The sequence below is a fragment of the Oreochromis aureus genome, linkage group 20 (genome assembly GCF_013358895.1).
Source record: "Oreochromis aureus strain Israel breed Guangdong linkage group 20, ZZ_aureus, whole genome shotgun sequence".
Classification (NCBI taxonomy): Eukaryota; Metazoa; Chordata; class Actinopteri; order Cichliformes; family Cichlidae; genus Oreochromis; species Oreochromis aureus.
In genome coordinates, this window is record NC_052961.1 from 5,762,388 (window position 1) to 5,781,476 (window position 19,089).

Sequence of the window (19,089 nt, forward strand, 5' to 3'; positions counted from 1 at the left end):
GTCACAAACTTATGTGAACAAAATTACTCAAGTATAAAAGTAAGTAAGTAAGTAAGTAAAGTTTATTTATTAAGTGCTTTTCATAGACAGGTAGTCACAAAGCGCTGTACACAAAGATTAAAATAAACAGTACGATAAATAGCAAAATGCACAATATACACAATATAGAGGTTAAATGTAAATTAAAAATGTAAAAATGTAAAAAGCATTGGTCAACAGAAAGTTTCTTTAAACAGTAAAGTTTTTTTAAAGGATTCCACAGAGTCAACCAAACGTAGTTGTAGAGGTAGACTGTTCCACAGCCCTGGTGCCACAGACTGAAAGGCTCCGCCCCCTTTCGTCTTCAGTCGTGTTCGGGGAGCAACCAACAAACTCTGAGTCTGTGAGCGGAGACGGCGAGCAGCAGTGTATTTTGTGAGAAGCTTGGATAAATAATTTGGGGCCTGGCCATTTAGTGCTCTGTACGTTAAAACAATAATTTTAAAACGAATTCTAAAATCTATTGGGAGCCAATGTAAAGAACATAAAATAGGAGTGATGTGAGCTCGCATGCTAGAGCGAGTTAGTAGTTAAAAGTCATTGCAAACAAAGTAGTTTTTAATAATTTTACTGTCTTGTTCTCTGTACTATTATTAGACAGTACTGTGGCTTTGTGATGCAGTTTGTAGTTTGACATTTGAAAGCAAACCTTTTTTTTCTCTTGTTCTTTCTACGCAAATTTGAAAGCTTGATTCTTTTCCCTCCTCTTTTTGATTTTAGAAATTAGATTACCTGCACCAAACACATATTCTCTTTTCCAACTTTGCTGGTCTCGTTCAGTGAAACTTGTGGTGAATGCGGCAAAGGTGTGTTTGCATCCATTCATGAATAAAGATGGAAGTGAAAATTTGTTTTACGACACTACTGTTTCTGAGTTCTCCTACATCGCCACTAGGTGGTGCCTTTGACTTGATCAGTTTTTGATCAGTCGACTATGATGTAGTGCTTCCTCACTGGGAAAAATACCAGTGTTGTAGATGCTGGTAAGGTTTATAGCTGGGTCATCACCACATAGAACAGGGAGGTCTTGCAGTACAACACTGCACAGTCCTCTTCCATCTGACTTAACACAGACACAGATGTTATCCCATAAATAAGTTTACAATATCAATAAAAACATCAGCATGTGTTACAATAGAGCTGCAGAGGGGAAAATCATCAGGCACAACAGGACCTGTACTACTACATTTGCACTAGAGGATAGTTTGTATTTCAGTGAATTAATAGCAGAAACATGCATACGTATAAATGTGTGTAAATGTTGGATGGAAACCATTTAGATGTAGAAAAACAAATGAATGTCTGTGAATGGGTGAATGAGGCATGTTGTATAAAGCACTTTGAGCATTCAAATAGAGTAGAAAATTGCAATATAAGAACCAGTCCATTTACCTTTATTAATAAAAGTATTTTGCCAACAATGAAGACCATACAGTTAAAACTGTCGATGTTCATGTTTATTTTAATTAAGATTTAAAAATCAGGTTGAGCACAATGAAGCAAAATAAAATAAGAACATAAAGATCCTTGTGCAAATTAAATAACCCACAGAACTGAGATATTGTTAAGATTATAAAAACAATTAACACAGTACTTTCAGTGTTTGTGTCAGTACAAAATTACACAAACAAGCAGGTTTGTGAGCAAAGCTAGGCGCCTATCATTCAATTTGGTGTTTTGGTCATTTATTTGTTTTTTATGGCAGGTTGCATTTTATTTCTGCTGTGGATTTAGGCATCTTCACATTAAAGTCTGACATGTTTGGCTTTGCTGGATTTGTTGAACCTTCCAAATCAGCTTCACTTTTCAGGCCTGGACGATAAGACTGCGCCATGTTTTATAGAGATTATGGGAGCCAAGCATGATAGAAAACACTGGATAATCGGGCAAGAAGAGTGCAATCCCAAAAGCTTTATTAAAATAATATTTTAAATCAATTCACCCATCTTTTTGTTTTTTGCTTGTTTTTTGGGGTTTTTTTTGTTTGTTTTCTTTGCTTGTTTACATTGCCAACAGAAAGAAAACGGAAACTGTCACTAGTGGAACTTGTCTTTAGGGTTTTCTGACAGAATGTTTTTGAGTTTTGTGCAGATTTTCATGCCATTATTCACTTTTCAGTCTCAGTTTTGTTAGGTTTGGGCAAGAAAGAAACCGCTTGATGTAAATTTCTACATGTGAAAGAAGCCGTTTTGCTAACTCCATTTATGGATGTCCCTCCAAGAACAACCTGCTGACTGACCTGAGACCACTGCATGCTCTCATACAGCCACGGATGTTCCAAGTCAGTTGGGTTTTCCTGTATTTCTTAATGAAAAATACTCCAGTTTCCAAAAAGTATGCATGCAATTAGTTGTCTGTTAAGTTAAAGTAGATATAACTAAATAATTAAATAAATTAATCTGAGGCTAATTGTTTGAACATTCAGTTCACTTAAATAAGCAGAAAAGAACCTCATTTTCTATGAATTACGATCACCTGTTGATCTTTGTGAGAGGGAAGGTGCCATCGGCAGCATTAATACCGTTTTTTAACTGCTGAGTACAGAGGAGATGAAGAATCTTTGGTGTGGTTGGAAGGGCTGGTATGTACCACAGGTGTGGAGTAAACAACATCAGTTGCATTACGAGATGGAGCGCTGTTGGTGGCAGGAATGTGGGAAAAATCGACTTCAGAGTAATGAAGAGTACTTGAGTTGTCTTGAGCCTGAAAGAAAAGTGAGAACAAACTTTAGTTTCTTAAAAGCATTTTTTAATAAAATAATTTTTTATAGATTTATTTAAGATAAGATAAGATAACCTTTATTAGTCCCATGCGTGGGAAATTTGTTTTGTTACATCAGTGGACAGTGCAAAGTTGCATAGAAAAATTAGAGAAAAACACTGGAATAAGATATCAATAAGATACTGTACACAATAGAATAGAATAAAATAAAATAAAATACTATATACAATTGAATAAAATCGAATAAAATCGAATACAAATGCTATATACAATTGAGTATAATAGAGCAATGCCAGAAAAAGAGTAATGCACTTAGTGTTATTGCTATTGCACATGTGTGGGTTTGTGTGTGTTTGATCAGTGGAAGTCTTTGTTGTGGAGTCTGACAGCAGTGGGGAGGAAAGACCTGCAAAATCTCTCCATCCCACATCGTGGGTGCTGCAGCCTGCCACTGAAGGAGCTGCTCAGTGCTGTCAGAGTCTCCTGCATGGGGTGGGAGATGCTGTCCAACAGGGATGACAGCTTAGCCACCATTCTCCTGTCACTCACCACCTCCACTGGGTCCAGAGGGCAACCTAGAACAGAGCTGGCCCTTCTGATCAGCCTGTTCAGTCTCTTCCTGTCCCCGACAGAGATGTTGTCGCCCCAGCAGACCACACCGTAAAAGATGGCTGAGGCCACCACAGAGTCATAGAAGGTATTCAGGAGTGGGCCCTCCACTCCAAACGACCTGAGTCTCCACAGCAGGTACAGCCTGCTCTGCCCTTAATATATGCATAAACAGTAAAAATCCACATTTTGTGTCCCAAATCTTTCTGACACCCTCACTTATTCTCGACATTGTTGAATATTCAAAAATGGAGTGTACAAAACAAGCTAGCTACTTTACTGATGCAAAACAAATCAACAGCAACACTAACTACTTCCTCCAAAATCGTTGTAAAATTGATTAATCATCTCTCGAAATACATTTTGAACAAATAGTGAACATAATTTCGTCAGTGAAGGTTTCATCAGCTGCACATCTCTTTCCCATTGAAATTCCTAAACTCAGTGCAGCGAATGACCCAATTAAAGACATTAAATGGTGAACAACGTTTACAGAAACTACAGCTGATCCTAAATGCAACAGTCAGACTTCTTACTTCTCCGGTGGCGCCAGTGTCCGGTGTTCTGACAAAACGTCCTACCTATTAAGCTGTCCTACTTGTTGTTACTGCGCATGCGCACAATTCAAAACGGCCATATTTCCGGTTTAAATAGTACACGCCTATTATTTCATCCTACCCTGATCTTGTGCCGATCTCGTTGCTTCGAAAAAAGGTATGTATTAAAAGTTTTACTTCTTTATTACAGATGATAATTGCTTACCTTAAGCTGCTCAATCGAAGTCATATTCCAAGTGTTTATTTGGTGCTTTTAAAATTTATTTTAGTCCTCCTGCAGTTACTGGACACCACTCGCCGTTGTTATGTTGAATAAACGCTCCGTTGTTATGTTGAAGAAAGTACTTTTGCACCACATACTTGTTAATTGCGTGATAACGTTGTGTAGTCGTTTTATTTACTGTATGGATTCCGAAGCCATGTTGAAATTGTCCGATTTTCTCCTTAGTTATGGAGAACAAATACGAGGAACTGCTCATGTTTCTGTCTGTTGGGTCCTACCCATCTGAATACGATAAGTCCCAGAGGCAAACCCTTAGGAGATACGCCGCAAAATTCAGGCTGAAGGGTCAGTATTGTAATGTAAATAACTAAATGTAATTATTGGTTAAATATATGTTATAATTATTTTACATTTTTTAAATATAGGCGGAGTGCTCTTGTTTGGAAACAGGAGAGTGATAAAAACAAAAGAAGAAGCCATGGGACTATTTCAAGTCCCATCGGTGGACACACTGGTGTACTCAAGACTCGAACTGCAATGTGTTCCAGATTTTACTGGTATGGAATGTCGGTTGACATTGTTAATTGGGAAGTTGTCATTTATATTGCATGTGCAAAATATAAAGAGAGCAACCAAGAATATAAATGCAAAAAATGTAAGGAAAACACGTAACAACTTCAAATAAAAACAGCTGTCTTTTCCCCTCCATGTCTCTTTGTATTCTTTGTCAACATTAGATGATTGTGTGCTGGAGGCATGTTTTGATAGTGTGATTTGGCCACCTGAACGTCCTACCTAAATAAATCCAAGCAGGAAGCATGTTCTGAACGTCCTAGCGAAATAAATCCAAGTTTTTAAGTGTGATTTGGCCATCTGAACGTCCTACCTATAGATATGTACGATGGAGCCATTAACCACGTAAGGTAGCATATTCTGATAAGGTAGCACGGATTGATAGACAAGACCATAAATTTACGCTACGGTAGCGCTACAGTAGGACGTTTTGTCAGAACACCGGCAGCCTCGCCTCTGTCAGTGCGCCCCAGGGTGGCTGTGGCTACAATGTAGCTTGCCATCACCAGTGTGTGAATGTGTGTGTGAATGTGTGTGTGAATGGGTGGATGACTGAATGTAGTGTAAAGTGCAAAGGGGTCCATAGGGACTAAGTAAAGCGCTATACAAATGCAGACCATTTACCATTTACTTCTTACTTAAAACCAAAAATAGAGAACACATGAACCCTGTTTTAGCTTCTTTTCACTGGTGACCTGTTAATTTGAGAATTGACTTGAAGATTTTTTTTGTGAATTTTCCAAGGCCCTATGTAGCCCCGCCATCAAATCATATTTCTAATCTGCTGACGCTGTACTTGCTCAGCCATAACCTGAGGTCCTCATTACTTTTTTACTCAAACTGTTACCTAATTTAATATAAAGATCCAGATTTCTGACCTCAAAACCTAAAATCAGACCACAATTTTACTTACTTTGTTCTGAGGAGGGGTGCTGAGGCTGTGGAGGTCTATGTTTTCAAATCCATGTGACTGGGAGTATTTGGGGTACGTGTAAGCTGAGGACACACCCAGGGGAGACAAAGTGTCCATTTCTCTGATCTCTTCATAGAGCTGGTTCACCTGTAGAGAAAGAAGAACCCAGGTTATTCATACAAATCAAGCAGTAATGAAGCTCAGGTGTCTCAGAATTCCTGTAACTCACCTGTGTGATGTCACCATTTTCATTTTCCAAAGGTCCTGAAAAACATGCAGGTCAAAAAATGATCCACATCTGAAGAATTAAACCAGAAACTCTGTTTTTTTCATTCATTTCTGCTTTTAAAAACATTTTTCTTTCTTCCACACACAGACATCTCCGAGGTAGATAAATAATGCATTTTATGTTTTTCGGTACCTTTGAAAACAAGGTTTTCTGTGTGTGTGTGTGTGTGTGTGTGTGTGTGTGTGTGTGTGTGTGTGTGTGCGTGTGTGTGTGTTTGTGTGTGTGTGTGCACCTTTGTGTTTACTGGCCCTCTTGTTCTTGCAGAAAATCAGCAAAGCTGCCGAGAAGAGGATGATCATAATGGCCAGAAACAGTCCCACATAAGGAAGCATACCTGCAGTAGCTTAAAAGAACACATTTATTTTACTCAGAGAGTCTAACGATTTTTTCATTATCTACTCAGATTGACTCGAAATGTCTCGCCAAAATTTGACTCAGATTGACTGGTTTTCCATTACAGTCAAGTACTGCTTAATGTGCGTCGTCATCGTTATAGCAACGTGACACGAGCATCCCATGATGTAATTAAGCAACATGAAGCAACATTGGATGTCGACACACCTGCTGCTTGGTCTGTGGCTTTTCGCCAGAGTCGGGGGACCACGGCGTCATTTTTTGTAGCCATTTCCCTCAATGTCGGGTTTCAAAAATGGTGGTTTTGATTTTTGTGAACAAGGCGACTATCATGACTCATCGAGTGATGCCAAGTTCGGATCTCTTGGAAACCCGGCCGAGCAGGTACTATTTTAGTACCTGGTACCCGAACCGTAACAAGTCAATCTGTGCAGGTACTAATGGAAAAGGGTCTGAATAACCAAGATCATATCTACATCGACATATTACATATTAAACATAAAATGTATAATGTACCTGAACTTGCAGGCGATCTCTCGGGCTGTTTTGAGGTTTCAGGGGACACTGATGAAACTCCAGCACATTCTGAACTGAAGACTGAACTCTCTGTTGTTGGTATTGTTGTTGTTGTTGCTGTTTCTGTTTTTGTTCTTGAGCCTAATGACAGAAATGTTAAAGTTGAAGTATACAAACAACATGAACAATGAAACAATGAGATTAAATCTTAACAATTATGCTTAAAGCAGATTCAGTGTTTGCATGGTTTAGTTTGTGGTCATCAGTAGAACATATAAAAACTAAATTTTAAGTTTATGTAAAGCAATGACATAAAAAAAAATATTTTTGTTGGAACTCACCTTCTGTGACAAAAATATAAAACTCATGACTCAGATCACCAAGCCAGGTTTTACTCGAAAAACACATGTATGGTCCCATGTCAGACTTTTTCAGCTGTGCGATGCTCACATACAGAATATCAGATGACAGAAAACCTTTTTCTACATACTGAATGCTGTATCTGCCATTTTTAGCGGAGTTCTTTGTTGTTGCTATTAGGATGTTTTCTTTTTCACATTTTCCCTTACAGAAGAACTTCTTGGTTCCAGAGTAAGAAAATTTGCATTCAACTCTGATGTTTTCTCCTTCCATTCCTCTATAGGTGGGAATTCCTTTTTTGACCTGACCAGTGTTTCCATCGTGCAGTGCTGTAGAAATGATGAACAGTCAATAGTTAATATGTACCCTGTAACATGTTATGAGTAATACATTTTTGTACATTTAATTTAATTGAATTTATTCACTTTTATTCACTTCATGTGAACGGTCATAAATGTTTAGTTGAATTCACTAAATTCTTACTTAATTTTACAAACAGCAAATGTCATGTTTTTTCCTAATATCTCCACAAATCATCAGCTGAAGAAGACTCAGAGTTGAAGTTTTGTGTAAAAGCTAGAATATCATCTTGAGTTTTACTCGTTTCAGAATCCATCTCCATCCGCTTTTCCGACCTTCACACGTAAAATGAAGAAGTGTTGCTGAACATTCAGAGACTTCGGGATATCAACACTCACACAGTGTTGTTCCTTTTATGGTTCATATTTAACAAGTATGAAAAAATAACATTGCTGTTGTATCATCTTTGAACAAAGAATGGTTAAACATAATTTACCACCAAACTGATCCACCTTCGTGTCCCCCTTGCCAAATGCTCCTCAATCAAAGATTTCCTCACAAACAGACCTCAGTCAGTCAGACTGCCTCCAACTCTTCGCCCAACTGTCACTCAGCATCAAGTCTCCACAGGGCTGTATTCTCAGCCACCTAATTTACTCCATGTACACACATAATTGTGCATCAATCCACTGAATGAACATCATCTTCAAGTATGCCGATGACACCACCGTGAATAGGCTCATCTCTAATGGAGATGAGACAGCATACAGGGTGGAGGTAGAGAATAATTCCTGCTGAGGTTCAGAAAATAACCTGAAGCTGAACATCCTTAAAACAAAAGAACTCATAATGGACTTCAGGAGGCACAGACAGGTCCACTCCCTTTGATTATAAATGTTGAACGGGGGGAATCTGTCTCCCCCTTTCTGGAAACCCACATTTCCACTGATCTCACCTCGACCCACAACACCAGCGTTCAGGTGAAGAAGGCCCAACAGTGGCTGCACTTTCTTTGTGTCCTGAGGAAGAACAACCCTGGACGAGAAACTGCTGCTGGCCTTGTAACGCTCGTCTGGAGGGCGTGCTCTACATAAGGGCCATAACTGAGAAACAACTTTCATCTGCCACCCCTGGAGGCCATGCCAGCTCCTCCTGTCTCACGAAAACCAGGGCCATCACAGGTGACCCCTTGATGCCCACCCACCATCTGCTCAGGTCAATCAGGTCCCACACCACCACACTCACAAACACCTTCTTCCTGTGGGCCATTCAGACTGTTAACAAGCCCCCCCACACACACATGATTTTAACACCCATGCACTCTTGATGGTGCATCGATGGAGGTTGGTGAGAATTCCGGGGTCCATGCCAAACCACTGCAGAAAGAGGAGCCACTGTCTTGCTGCTTTTGTGATCACATACACGTGATGTGATCAGCTCAGATCATCACTGATATTAATCCCCAGGAATTTGAAGCATCTCTCCACCTTCCCTCGATATAAATGATGGCGTTTGAGCTGCGTGTGGCCGCACAGTTGTAGGTGAACAAGGTGTATAGCAGGGGGCTGAGCACACATCCCTGGTGAGGCATCGGTGTTGAACGTCAGTGTAGCTCACAGGTGTCGAACTCCAGGCCTCGACGGCCGGTGTCCTGCAGGTTTTAGATTCAACACAGCTGATTCAAATGGCTAAATCACCTCCTCAACATGTCTTGAAGTTCTTCAGAAGCCTGGTAATGAACTAATCATGTGATTCAGGTGTGTTGACCCAGGGTGATATCTAAAACCTGCAGGACACCGGCCCTCGAGGCCTGGAGTTCGACACCCCTGGTGTAGATGATGCAGCACTACGGATTTGTACCACCTGTGGTCTGCCTTTCAGGAAGTCCAGGATCCAGTCGCATAATGAACCACAGATTCCAAAGCTTCATCATGAACCTGGATGGAATAATAGGGTTGAAAGTGGAGCTCTAGTCAATAAACAGCTTCCACACATATGTGTTCTTATGGTTCAGGTGGGAGAGGGCAGTGTGCAGAGCCAGCACTATTGCGTTGTCTGTGGGTCGGTTTGGCCTGTAGGCAAACTGAAAAGGACTGAATGTAGCAGGCAGTGAACTATGTCTTCCTGTGTCTGTGACACACATGTTGCAGCTCTTCTTTTTGTTGCTGCTTTATCAGGAACAAAATTTAGATCAGGGAACATTTTCCAGTAGATGGCACCTGGGTTGAAAAGAAATAAGATTTTATGTCCTGCACAACAGTAACAGTAACCCTGATTATGCCATCTTTGTAGCAACGCTGAGTGGTTTCTTCCTTCTTTGAGCAAGGATGCCCACCCTGACCACAGAAGGTCATGGTGGGCAACCTTACATCATCTGCCATCACCATTAACACAGGAGTACCGCAGGGCTGCGTTCTTAGTCCAGCTCTTTTCACCCTATTCACACACGACTGTAAACCCATCCACTCCTCTTCTAACACCATAGTGAAGTTTGCTGATGACACTACAATAGTGGGAAGGATATCAGACAACGAGTCTCACTACAGAGAGGACGTCCAACATCTAATCAAATGGTGTGGAAACAACGACCTGGTTCTGAACACTGCCAAAACAAAGGAGATCGTTGTAGACTACAGGAGAGCCAAGAAAACAACATTACCACCCCTCCACATAAACGGTGAGGAAGTTGAGAGGGTGAATGACATTAAATTCCTGGGCCTACACATAACAAAAGATCTCACATGGACTATTAACACATCCCACTTAGTGAAGAAAGCACAACAGAGACTTTTCTTCCTAAGAAAACTTAAAAAAGCAAATGTGATAACCCAGCTCTTAGTAAACTTTTACAGGAGCACAATAGAGAGCATCCTCTGTCACTGCATCACAGTGTGGTACTTCAGCTGCACTGCAGAAAACCGTTGAGCTCTGACCCGGATCGTCAAAACTGCCCAGGGGATCATTGGAACCAAACTCCCGAATCTCGACACGGTCTATGCTAGCCGTTTACAGAAGCGAGCTAGCTGCATCATCAAGGACCCAACCCATCCAGGTCACAGACTTTTTGTACCCCTCCCATCGGGGAAGAGATATAGGGCAATCAGAACCCGCACAAACAGACTAAAGAACAGCTTTTCCCCCAGAGCTGTAGCCTGTGTCACCCCTCCCCCAACACACAATAGCTAACTCTCCCTCTCTCTCCTTTACCCCATATCATGTCTGCTGCTAATGTACAAAGTCATTTACTGGGCATTAATGTTTGCACTCAACTACCACATTGTAAATACTGTTATATTTTTTTTATTTACTGTGCTAAGTGCCTTCTTTTTACTGTATGTTTTATACTTTTACTACGTTTACTATGGTTATTATGTTACTATGCTGCTTATTTTATTGCTGCTGGCCTCTGTGAGCTACCAAACAAATTTCGTTGTATAACTACAATGACAATAAAGTTCTTTATCTTATCTTAATTTCATATACATAGTTCTGTATTTGCCAGTTACTGATGTGGTTGTTTTGGAGCGTCTCATGTTCACCTTAAAACTTGCTGTAAGACTCTGATTAAACCATCTTGCTATAACTGGTCCAGCAGAGTCCCATGTAACAAAGACTGGACTCTGGATTTCAGGTGGATTTCTTCTTCTTCATCATCTTCAATTCTTCCTTCTTCTAAAAATCACTCTTGTTGTCTGACAGATAATCTTTCTGTCATCTTGATTGATTAGGAGCCACTTAAGCAAAGCTACATGTATTTATTTGTTATGTCCTACCCCCGACTGTCAGCTGAGATAAAGTGTGAGGAGCAGGAGGAGAAACACAGAGGTGCGCGCACACACACACACACACCTGGTTTGCTATCTTCGTGGGGACTTCCCTTTGACATAATGCTTTCCTTCCTAGCCACTTACACTAACATTAACCATCAAAAATGAATGCCTAACCGTAACCCTCACCCTAAACCTAACCATAACCCAATTGTAACCGTGACACTAAAAAACACATTTTGAATGTGAAAACTGTGTGGGGACCTGGGTTTGGGTCCCCATCAGGGCTGTTGATCCACACCAGTATAGTAAATTTCAGATTTTGGTCCCCAGCAAGATAGTAAGAACCCACCCACACACACACACACACACACACACACACACACACACACACACACACACACACACACACACACACACACACACACACACACACACACACACACACACACACACACAGACTAGAATAACACACAACAAACGTTAAGACTAGTTTCCCTTGTTTCCTTCCTTTGTGTTGCAAAGCGGTGAGGTTGAAGAAACAACAGTGTGTACTTGTCAACTATAAATACATCCTTAAAATAAAACAAACTAAAAACAAGTATAGGCGGATATTTGGCTGTATATTCAACAACAATACAAGAAAATCAGGATAATTTCTTTATAGAAAACTGAAGTGAAATTATTGAAAAAGAAAATAAACTGAAGTGTGTTTAAATAAAAATGGGGAAGTTAACTTGTGCTTTCAGAGGCACTTACACCTCTGAACATGTTTAACCACAAACACTATGACAAAGAAACACTGTTAAACTTTATAATTGTTCATCAAAGGTGCAAAACAGTTTTTTTAGTTTTCCCAGTGTGTTGCAAAACAGTGATAGTGTAAACTGTCGGTTCCCCATAAAAAATCTCAACTATAACACTACTCTTTAAAAAAAAACTATATACGTGGATATTTTATTAAATATTGAACTACAATGCAAAAAAATCTGGAGAATTTTTGAAAAAAAAATAAAAAGATAACCTTAGGTAACAAAAAATGGAGCCATGCTTAAAAAAGGTTCCTGCATGGTTTATATTTGGGTAAGTTACCTTATATTTTTAACAAACTTCATGTGCCAATAAACATATTTAACGACATAAAGCAATGATATGCAAGAAGGAGAAATAATACAAAAATTTACTCACTGAGAAAGATGAAACAGACCACAGTGCCACATACTGTCTTCATATTGACCGTCTGATCGTATAATATTGCTCGTCTTACAAACCAGGAACTTCTCACTTCTCTCAATGATGGACTCCCTCCCCCATACACGTCATACAGCTCTACACTTCTCCTCTTGGCTTTAACTTCTTGAACTGCAGAGTGAAGGATTCTGTGTTGGTTTAGCTTTTCAAAAATGTGTCTCATCACTTCTAAAGCTGCATTAGGCTGGATTCACATCCTTGGAGTCTAAACAAAGCTGCAAGACAGATGGCTAGCAAGCTCAACACAAGAACGTGACACACTGCTGTAGAAATAAATATGGATGCATATGAATAAAAAAATAATAACACAGTAATCAAAAGAGAAAGTCACAAACATTATGAATTCATCCTTTTTGCTCACTGAAGATATTCATTTACAAAGAATATTTAATAAAGAATACATAAGAAAGAATTTATAGACGCAAAGGACAAAAATAATGAATTGATATAGAAAGAAAGCCAGCAAAAATAAAGATTAAGTAAAGACTAGAAAATTGGAATAAAATTGAGTATTTAGATATATTCATATTTCAAATAGTTTTATTTTTTTCAGCTGCAGTGTTGGTGGTCTTCAACTGTCTGAGAGCAAGGATTAAAATAAAACAGAATTCAAAATGAAATGCAGAAGAACATAAGATGACAGATAACTCAACCTTTAGCTGAGTCATCAGCTTCCTGTTTTAAAGACGGACACCTCTCAATACATTCCTGAAGTCCACAAAAACAAAAAGTAAATAAATACATAAAATTGTTTGTAACCAGTGGGGGGATTAAAATAGGTATAGTCATTAGGGAAAGAGGATATTTAAAAAATGTGTACTGGTAAACTTAACACTCTTTAATATCCACACACAGAGGTCTGAGGGGTCTTTCAGCACCAGTGAAACCAATATCTGTTGAACTGACTGGTCGTTAGGGAATTATTTCATATCTGATCAGCTCCAATAGAAGATAACCTGCTCCAGGGCAGGTTAGGTTTAATACCGGTTACCATGGTGATATACGCTGGTAAGAAGTGAAACTTTGTAGTACAGGAAATCCTCTTTTGCACTAGAGGCCTTTAGTAGGAGGCAAAAGGTCAGGAACATAGTGTAACATTCATTAAAGTACCGTGTACTGTGCAAGGTTAAAAGTAGCCACCAGAGGGAAACAAAGGTCAACATCAATACTCTGTATTATCAAAAATATTTATAACTCACCACAGGTTTTATAACAAAAAGATTGTGATGACAATGACTGCATATTTTAGATTTACATTATTTTTTACACAGTGAACATAATCCATCAGATAAACTGGCTTTTGAATTCAGCCCACTGTACAATATGTTTCCTATGAAATAAGAACAGTGAAATAAGAATACAGAACCAAACTGAAAGAAGACAGTATAGGTCGTTTTTCAAATGCAGTAGCTAAGAGAAATGCATCCTTGTTTACTCTATAATAACTATTCATAAAGTACTTTCAGCTACTGTCAGTACAAAACAACATAAACAGCTTTTACCGTGAACAAGCTTCGTTCCAAAAAACTAAACATCCAGTCGGATAAAATTTACTGCATACACAGTGTAAATAAAACATAAATATTCTCTTCCATCATCACATCACGTGAAGTCTTTTGTTTCACACTGCATTCGCTGTGGCTTCCAAGTTAAACTTTGAATCATTTGTGAAAAAACACTTCTCAAACACTTTGTTATGCCCCTCAGCAACCTCTATTCTCTTTGCAGTGACAGTGCAAGACTCTTCAGGTGTTCCCTTTTTTTTAGTTTTTCAGTTTTGGTTTTATAGAGTACAGAGGAGGTGAAGCATCTTTAACATGGTTCCTGGGGCTAGCATGTATCTGAGGTGTGGAGTAGACAACATCACCTGATTTACCACAGAGGGCGCTGTTGGTTACAGACATGTGGGAAAAATCCACTTCAGTGTAATCAACTTCATCTGTGTCATTTTCAGCCTGAAAGATAAGTGAGGTTAAACTTTAAACGTACTTAAAAAATAAACCCATCCAGCAGATAAAACAGGAGTGAACAAAATACTTGTTTGCTTTACTAAACTTGCTTTACTAAAACTAAACAAATCACTACAACGTACAACCTCAGCTATTGCATTAAATCATCACCTCACAGAAGCTGAAAATTATAACGTTTAGGAACAAAGGATTTGTCCTGGACTTCAAAAAAAAAACTAGCCAAGCCTAATAACCCTGAACCACAGCGTGTTCACTGAATTTGGACATTTTTAATTATTACTATTAGCTGGCAGAAAGAAAATATCCATCAATGATTACTAATGACACTACTCAAACAGGTTTGTTCTGGTTTCTGACCAGTCAGACCGCACATCTACTTACTTTACTCTGAGAATAGGTGATGAGGCTGTAAAGTTCAAGGTTTTCAACTCCAGCTCGCTGGCAGGTTTTGGGATAGGCATCAGCTGAAGACACTTCCACAGGAGGTGAACTGCCGTCTCTTATCTCTTCACACACTCGGTTATTCTGGAAAAAAGACAACATACTGGCCAACTGATAAAAATCAAAAGGTAATGAAGCTTGCGTGTCTCATAATTTCCAAAACTAACCTGTGTGATATTGGCGTATTCTGTTTCTACAGGAGGTCCTGAAAAATGCAGGTGAGAACACAAACATCTGGCTTAAACAACTTCCAGGGACTACAACCCAAGGAACTAAACTTGGGAACAATATAAAGAATGAAAACTGAATATCTTTCAACTTAATCTTAAAGATGTATTCACAGCCAAGTCACACTTGACTTAATTCGTGCCTATTGTAATCTGCTACATCTTGCATCTTTTTTTCCAGCTGTGCAGATGTTGTGCTTCTGAAATGTCCAGCTTTACCAGGACATCTGTCAGCTTTCATATATTCTAACATCTTAGTAAGTCAACCCAGTGGGTATCAGTCTAGTACTCCTAGCTTCTAGTGTAGAAGCATCTGAGAGTCACAGACATGGATAGTTCTACTGAAGTTAAAACCTCTGTCACTGCATCATTTTTCATTTTTCTTTTAATGAGTTTGAATTTTCCTAAGTCGATTGTTTAGCAAAGTATGAAAACTGGTCAATGTGACTCTGTGCTGAACACCTTTCAGTCAAACAATCAGATGTTGTCACAGCAGATTTTTCCAGATTAGAAATCAACAGGTTTGACATCACCACTGTAATTATTCCAGGAGCCTCTCTCTCAGACCTCTGCAGAGAGAATATAAGAGTCTAATGTTTTTCAGTTGTGTTGAAAGTCTTTGAGTTTGCCTGATGTGAATCAGCAATAAAGATTCTTAGACTCAACTTTATTCTTTGATTGTTTTTCTGTTGCCAGCAAACAGTTTAACAACAATTTTATTTTTCTATAAGCATTTACACATGATCCTAAAAGTAGACACCAACATTGTACTTTGTGACCTGAATCAAGTTTGTACACTGACTTCACCCAAATTTTCACTTGTTCCATGGGCAGATTTTTTTCACTTAATACAATGAAACATTTTTTTTGCTTGAAATAAGTGAAAAAAATCTGCCCATGGAACAAGTGAAAATTCTCCAGATGCAAGATGCACTGTCTAAAAACAAGTTCATATATCTCACTGAAATGTTACTGTGTGGCTGATTTGGTCTTATTTTAACTGTGATGAGATATTTTTGACTTGAAACTAGACAAATATACTTGGTAAGTTTTTGAATTTTTGCAGTGCAGTATAACAACTTAATTAAGGTTAACTTTGGGGTTAATCTGCAGGAAATAAGTTTGCATTGCTCTGAAGTGATAAAAAACACTGTTCTCTGTGTGCTGCAGACTCACCATTAGGTTTAATGGCCTTCCTCTTCTTGTAGAAAATCAGCAAAGTGGCTGATAAGAGGGTGATCATGATGACCAGAATCAGAATCACATAAAGTGGCTTATCTGCACCTCAAGGGAGCACATTTCTTTTTACTGTCACACTCGTAATATTAGGCAATAAATTACAAACAAAACACAGATATTCTGAGTTACATTTCATTTGTATGAAATTACTTTAGGTCCTCCTAATGTTCATTTATTTTCAGATAAGGTTTCAGTTTCTACTGTTGCATTTGAATCCTCCATCTGGTTAAAACATTCAGTACCAACCATGCCTCAAATGAGGCTGTCCTGTGTGCATGTCTGTCAAGTTTAATGTTTTATGTTAACCTTGCATGCACCTCGCAAGAAATGTAACGTAATGTCAGGTCGATGTAGCCCACAGCTATTGTGATTGGCCAGTTCTGTGCCGTCTTTTCCCCGCTGCATTTTTGTCTACTTTTTTGACGGCATAATAGTCATAGGATCAATATAAGGAGTCACAAATGTCAGCAAAGTCCTGAAAGAAGATTGCTGAAAGTTCAAAAATGGATGTGAGAGAATGTATGAATCTTTTGCTATCCCCTGACACCACATTTAAAACACAGAGACATGACCACAGAGTAACAGGTAACCACACAGAAGTGGAAGTCTATAACATTTGTCATTTAGATCTCATGTCATGGTGCTTTAAGGAAGTCAAACGTGATCTCACTCAGCTGTTCATGTGGAGTTCCTGAGTTCTTCATTTAACTCTTGCACTGTTTATGCACTGCATTTGTTTGATAACTTTACTTTTGTCAATTGTGCTTAATATTACAAAATCAAATAAATGAAAATGTATCACTAGTAATTATAAGGTTATGATAAAGACCCATTAATAAATTAAAGTTTACACTTTATTTTTACACTTTATTAGTCAGTAATATGTCAGAGCGATGTTTCTACTGCTCATGAATGTGGTTGAGGTTTTTGATAAATACACAGACGAACCCATATCTATGTGCATATATTATGTACCTGGACCTGCAGGTGTCTCAGGATGGTTCAGGATTTCAGTGGAGGAGGATGAAGATGTAGAGCTTTCTAAACTGAAGTTGAAACTTTGTGTTGTTGTTGCTGCTGTTGTTGTTGCTGTTGTTGAGGTTGATAGGAGAAAGGTTGATGATGAAAAAGCTTTTGGAGTAGAGCCTGCTGTTAAAGTTTTTACAGCTGTGAACAAGGAAACAATCAGTACAAAAACAATCCAGCAGTTTGTATGTCTGCATGCGAGTAATGTGGGTTAACAGGTGTTTTATGGCAACGCTAAGCTTATATTCAAAAAACTACTGAATGCAGATCAGTTGAAAGAAATGTTGCTGCCAGTGAGATGTGAATATGTTCACATCTTCAGAAACATAAGAAAAAAAAATGTTTCGTAGAAACTCACCTTCTATGACAATTATCTCAAAATAATCTGGTTTCAAAGTGCTGTCCAAAGTACACTTGTACCGTCCTGAGTCAGACTGTTTCAGCTGTGTGATCTTCACATACATAGTATGTGAAACACCTTTTTTGACATATTGAATGCTGTATCTGCCACTCTGAAATGTGTCAGCAGTTGTACTAATCAGAATGTTTCCCTTTTCACATTCTTCTTTACAGAAGAGCCTCCTGCTTCCACGGATATAGAACCTGCATTCAAGTGTGATGTCTTCTCCTTCCATTTTTCTGTGACTGGCTGTTTCTGCATTGACACGACCATCCTGCTGTGCTGCTGAAAAGATTAGCAGTCATAAGTTACCATCATCCTATAAAGGCAGATCATTATGTGCTTTAAGCGTACAGTTAAATTCTTTACATTGTTGTTTAAATATTTCAAAAATTTAAAAAACAAACTTCCTGATTCTGACATCTACACAAACATCTGCTGACTGAGAGTTACTTGAGTGTCATTTGTTTCTAATGATGTATTCATCTCCATATTTTTTTTTTTTTTTTTACAGTGTATTGAATATTCATTGTTTCTATCATGGAAAAGGTTTTGGAATTGTTGCTCAACATTAAAATTTTCATTTTTTGAACACACATGCTGTGGTTTTACTTGTGAGCCTAAAAAAAATGACTGATGTCTCATTAGTTCTAAAAAGAGGAACCAGGTGCATGTGGGGTTTTGAAAATGCTCGTAGAATTTAGTTGTGTCTAAATATACATTTCTAACTAGTTTCCTTGGATATATTTGTATGTGGCAAAACAGTGAGACTGTCTATACATGAAAAGACACCTGTGAGTTTTAGTATGGGCAACGTTCGCAAAAGATACAACAAAAATGAGAATGGCCATTTCTGCATATGAGATTAGGATGAACATAACAGGAACTAAGGAGCAAAATGCAGCTTAAAGAATATTATTTATGTGATTTTCTTTTATTGTTTTAAAACTTCTATTTTCAGTGACCTGCATGTTCAAGTTACATGTTTCCAGCTCTAAACACCACAAAACAAACATGTAAGAGAAGAAAATTAAGAAAGACTGAAACAGTTTGTGGTTCAACAGAAATCAGTGATTCAACACGAAAAACCAACAAACAAACAAACAAACCTGGTGATTAATTTTTAATAAACAGACACCATTTTCTGTTTTTAATAAACAGAAAATAAAGATGCAAACAACAAAAAAAGAAACAGAACATGAAAATTAAGAATAGAATTTACTCACTAAGGATGATGAAGCAGACCAGAGTGTGACAAGCTTTCATCTTGAGGCTCTGATGGTTTAATGCTGTTTCTGTTCCTTCTTAACAAAA

General features: G+C 38.4%; 1 protein-coding gene and 1 long non-coding RNA gene across 2 annotated transcripts; one reads left to right on the forward strand and one right to left on the reverse strand.

Annotated features, from left to right (window-relative positions):
- Positions 1-89: 89 nt before the first annotated feature.
- Positions 90-19,041, reverse strand: LOC120435404. The gene is made up of 14 exons (XM_039604949.1): positions 19,002-19,041; positions 17,734-18,060; positions 17,325-17,516; positions 16,287-16,388; positions 15,051-15,088; positions 14,824-14,967; positions 14,340-14,427; positions 12,410-12,583; positions 7,136-7,483; positions 6,795-6,935; positions 6,157-6,258; positions 5,865-5,899; positions 5,636-5,782; positions 90-2,742 (listed from the first exon to the last, which is right to left on the reverse strand). Exons 1-14 carry the CDS (start codon positions 19,039-19,041, stop codon positions 2,554-2,556), a joined length of 2,067 nt encoding a protein of 688 aa, XP_039460883.1. The 3' UTR covers positions 90-2,553.
- LOC120435405 lies at positions 3,429-5,624 on the forward strand. The gene is made up of 3 exons (XR_005609704.1): positions 3,429-4,083; positions 4,375-4,494; positions 4,575-5,624. It is a non-coding gene; the product is annotated as an uncharacterized LOC120435405 (long non-coding RNA).
- Positions 19,042-19,089: the final 48 nt, after the last annotated feature.

What these genes read in the sequence shown, in the direction of transcription:
- LOC120435404 (XM_039604949.1), bottom strand. Translation starts at nt 19,041, where the DNA reads ATGAAAGCTTGTCACACTCTGGTCTGCTTCATCATCCTTA. An exon ending in GAAGGCCATTAAACCTAATG is followed by an intron (nt 15,089 to 16,286) that starts GTGAGTCTGCAG and finishes TGCATTTTTCAG; the next exon opens with GACCTCCTGTAGAAACAGAA. An exon ending in TTATATTTTTGTCACAGAAG is followed by an intron (nt 6,936 to 7,135) that starts GTGAGTTCCAAC and finishes TTCTGTCATTAG; the next exon opens with GCTCAAGAACAAAAACAGAA.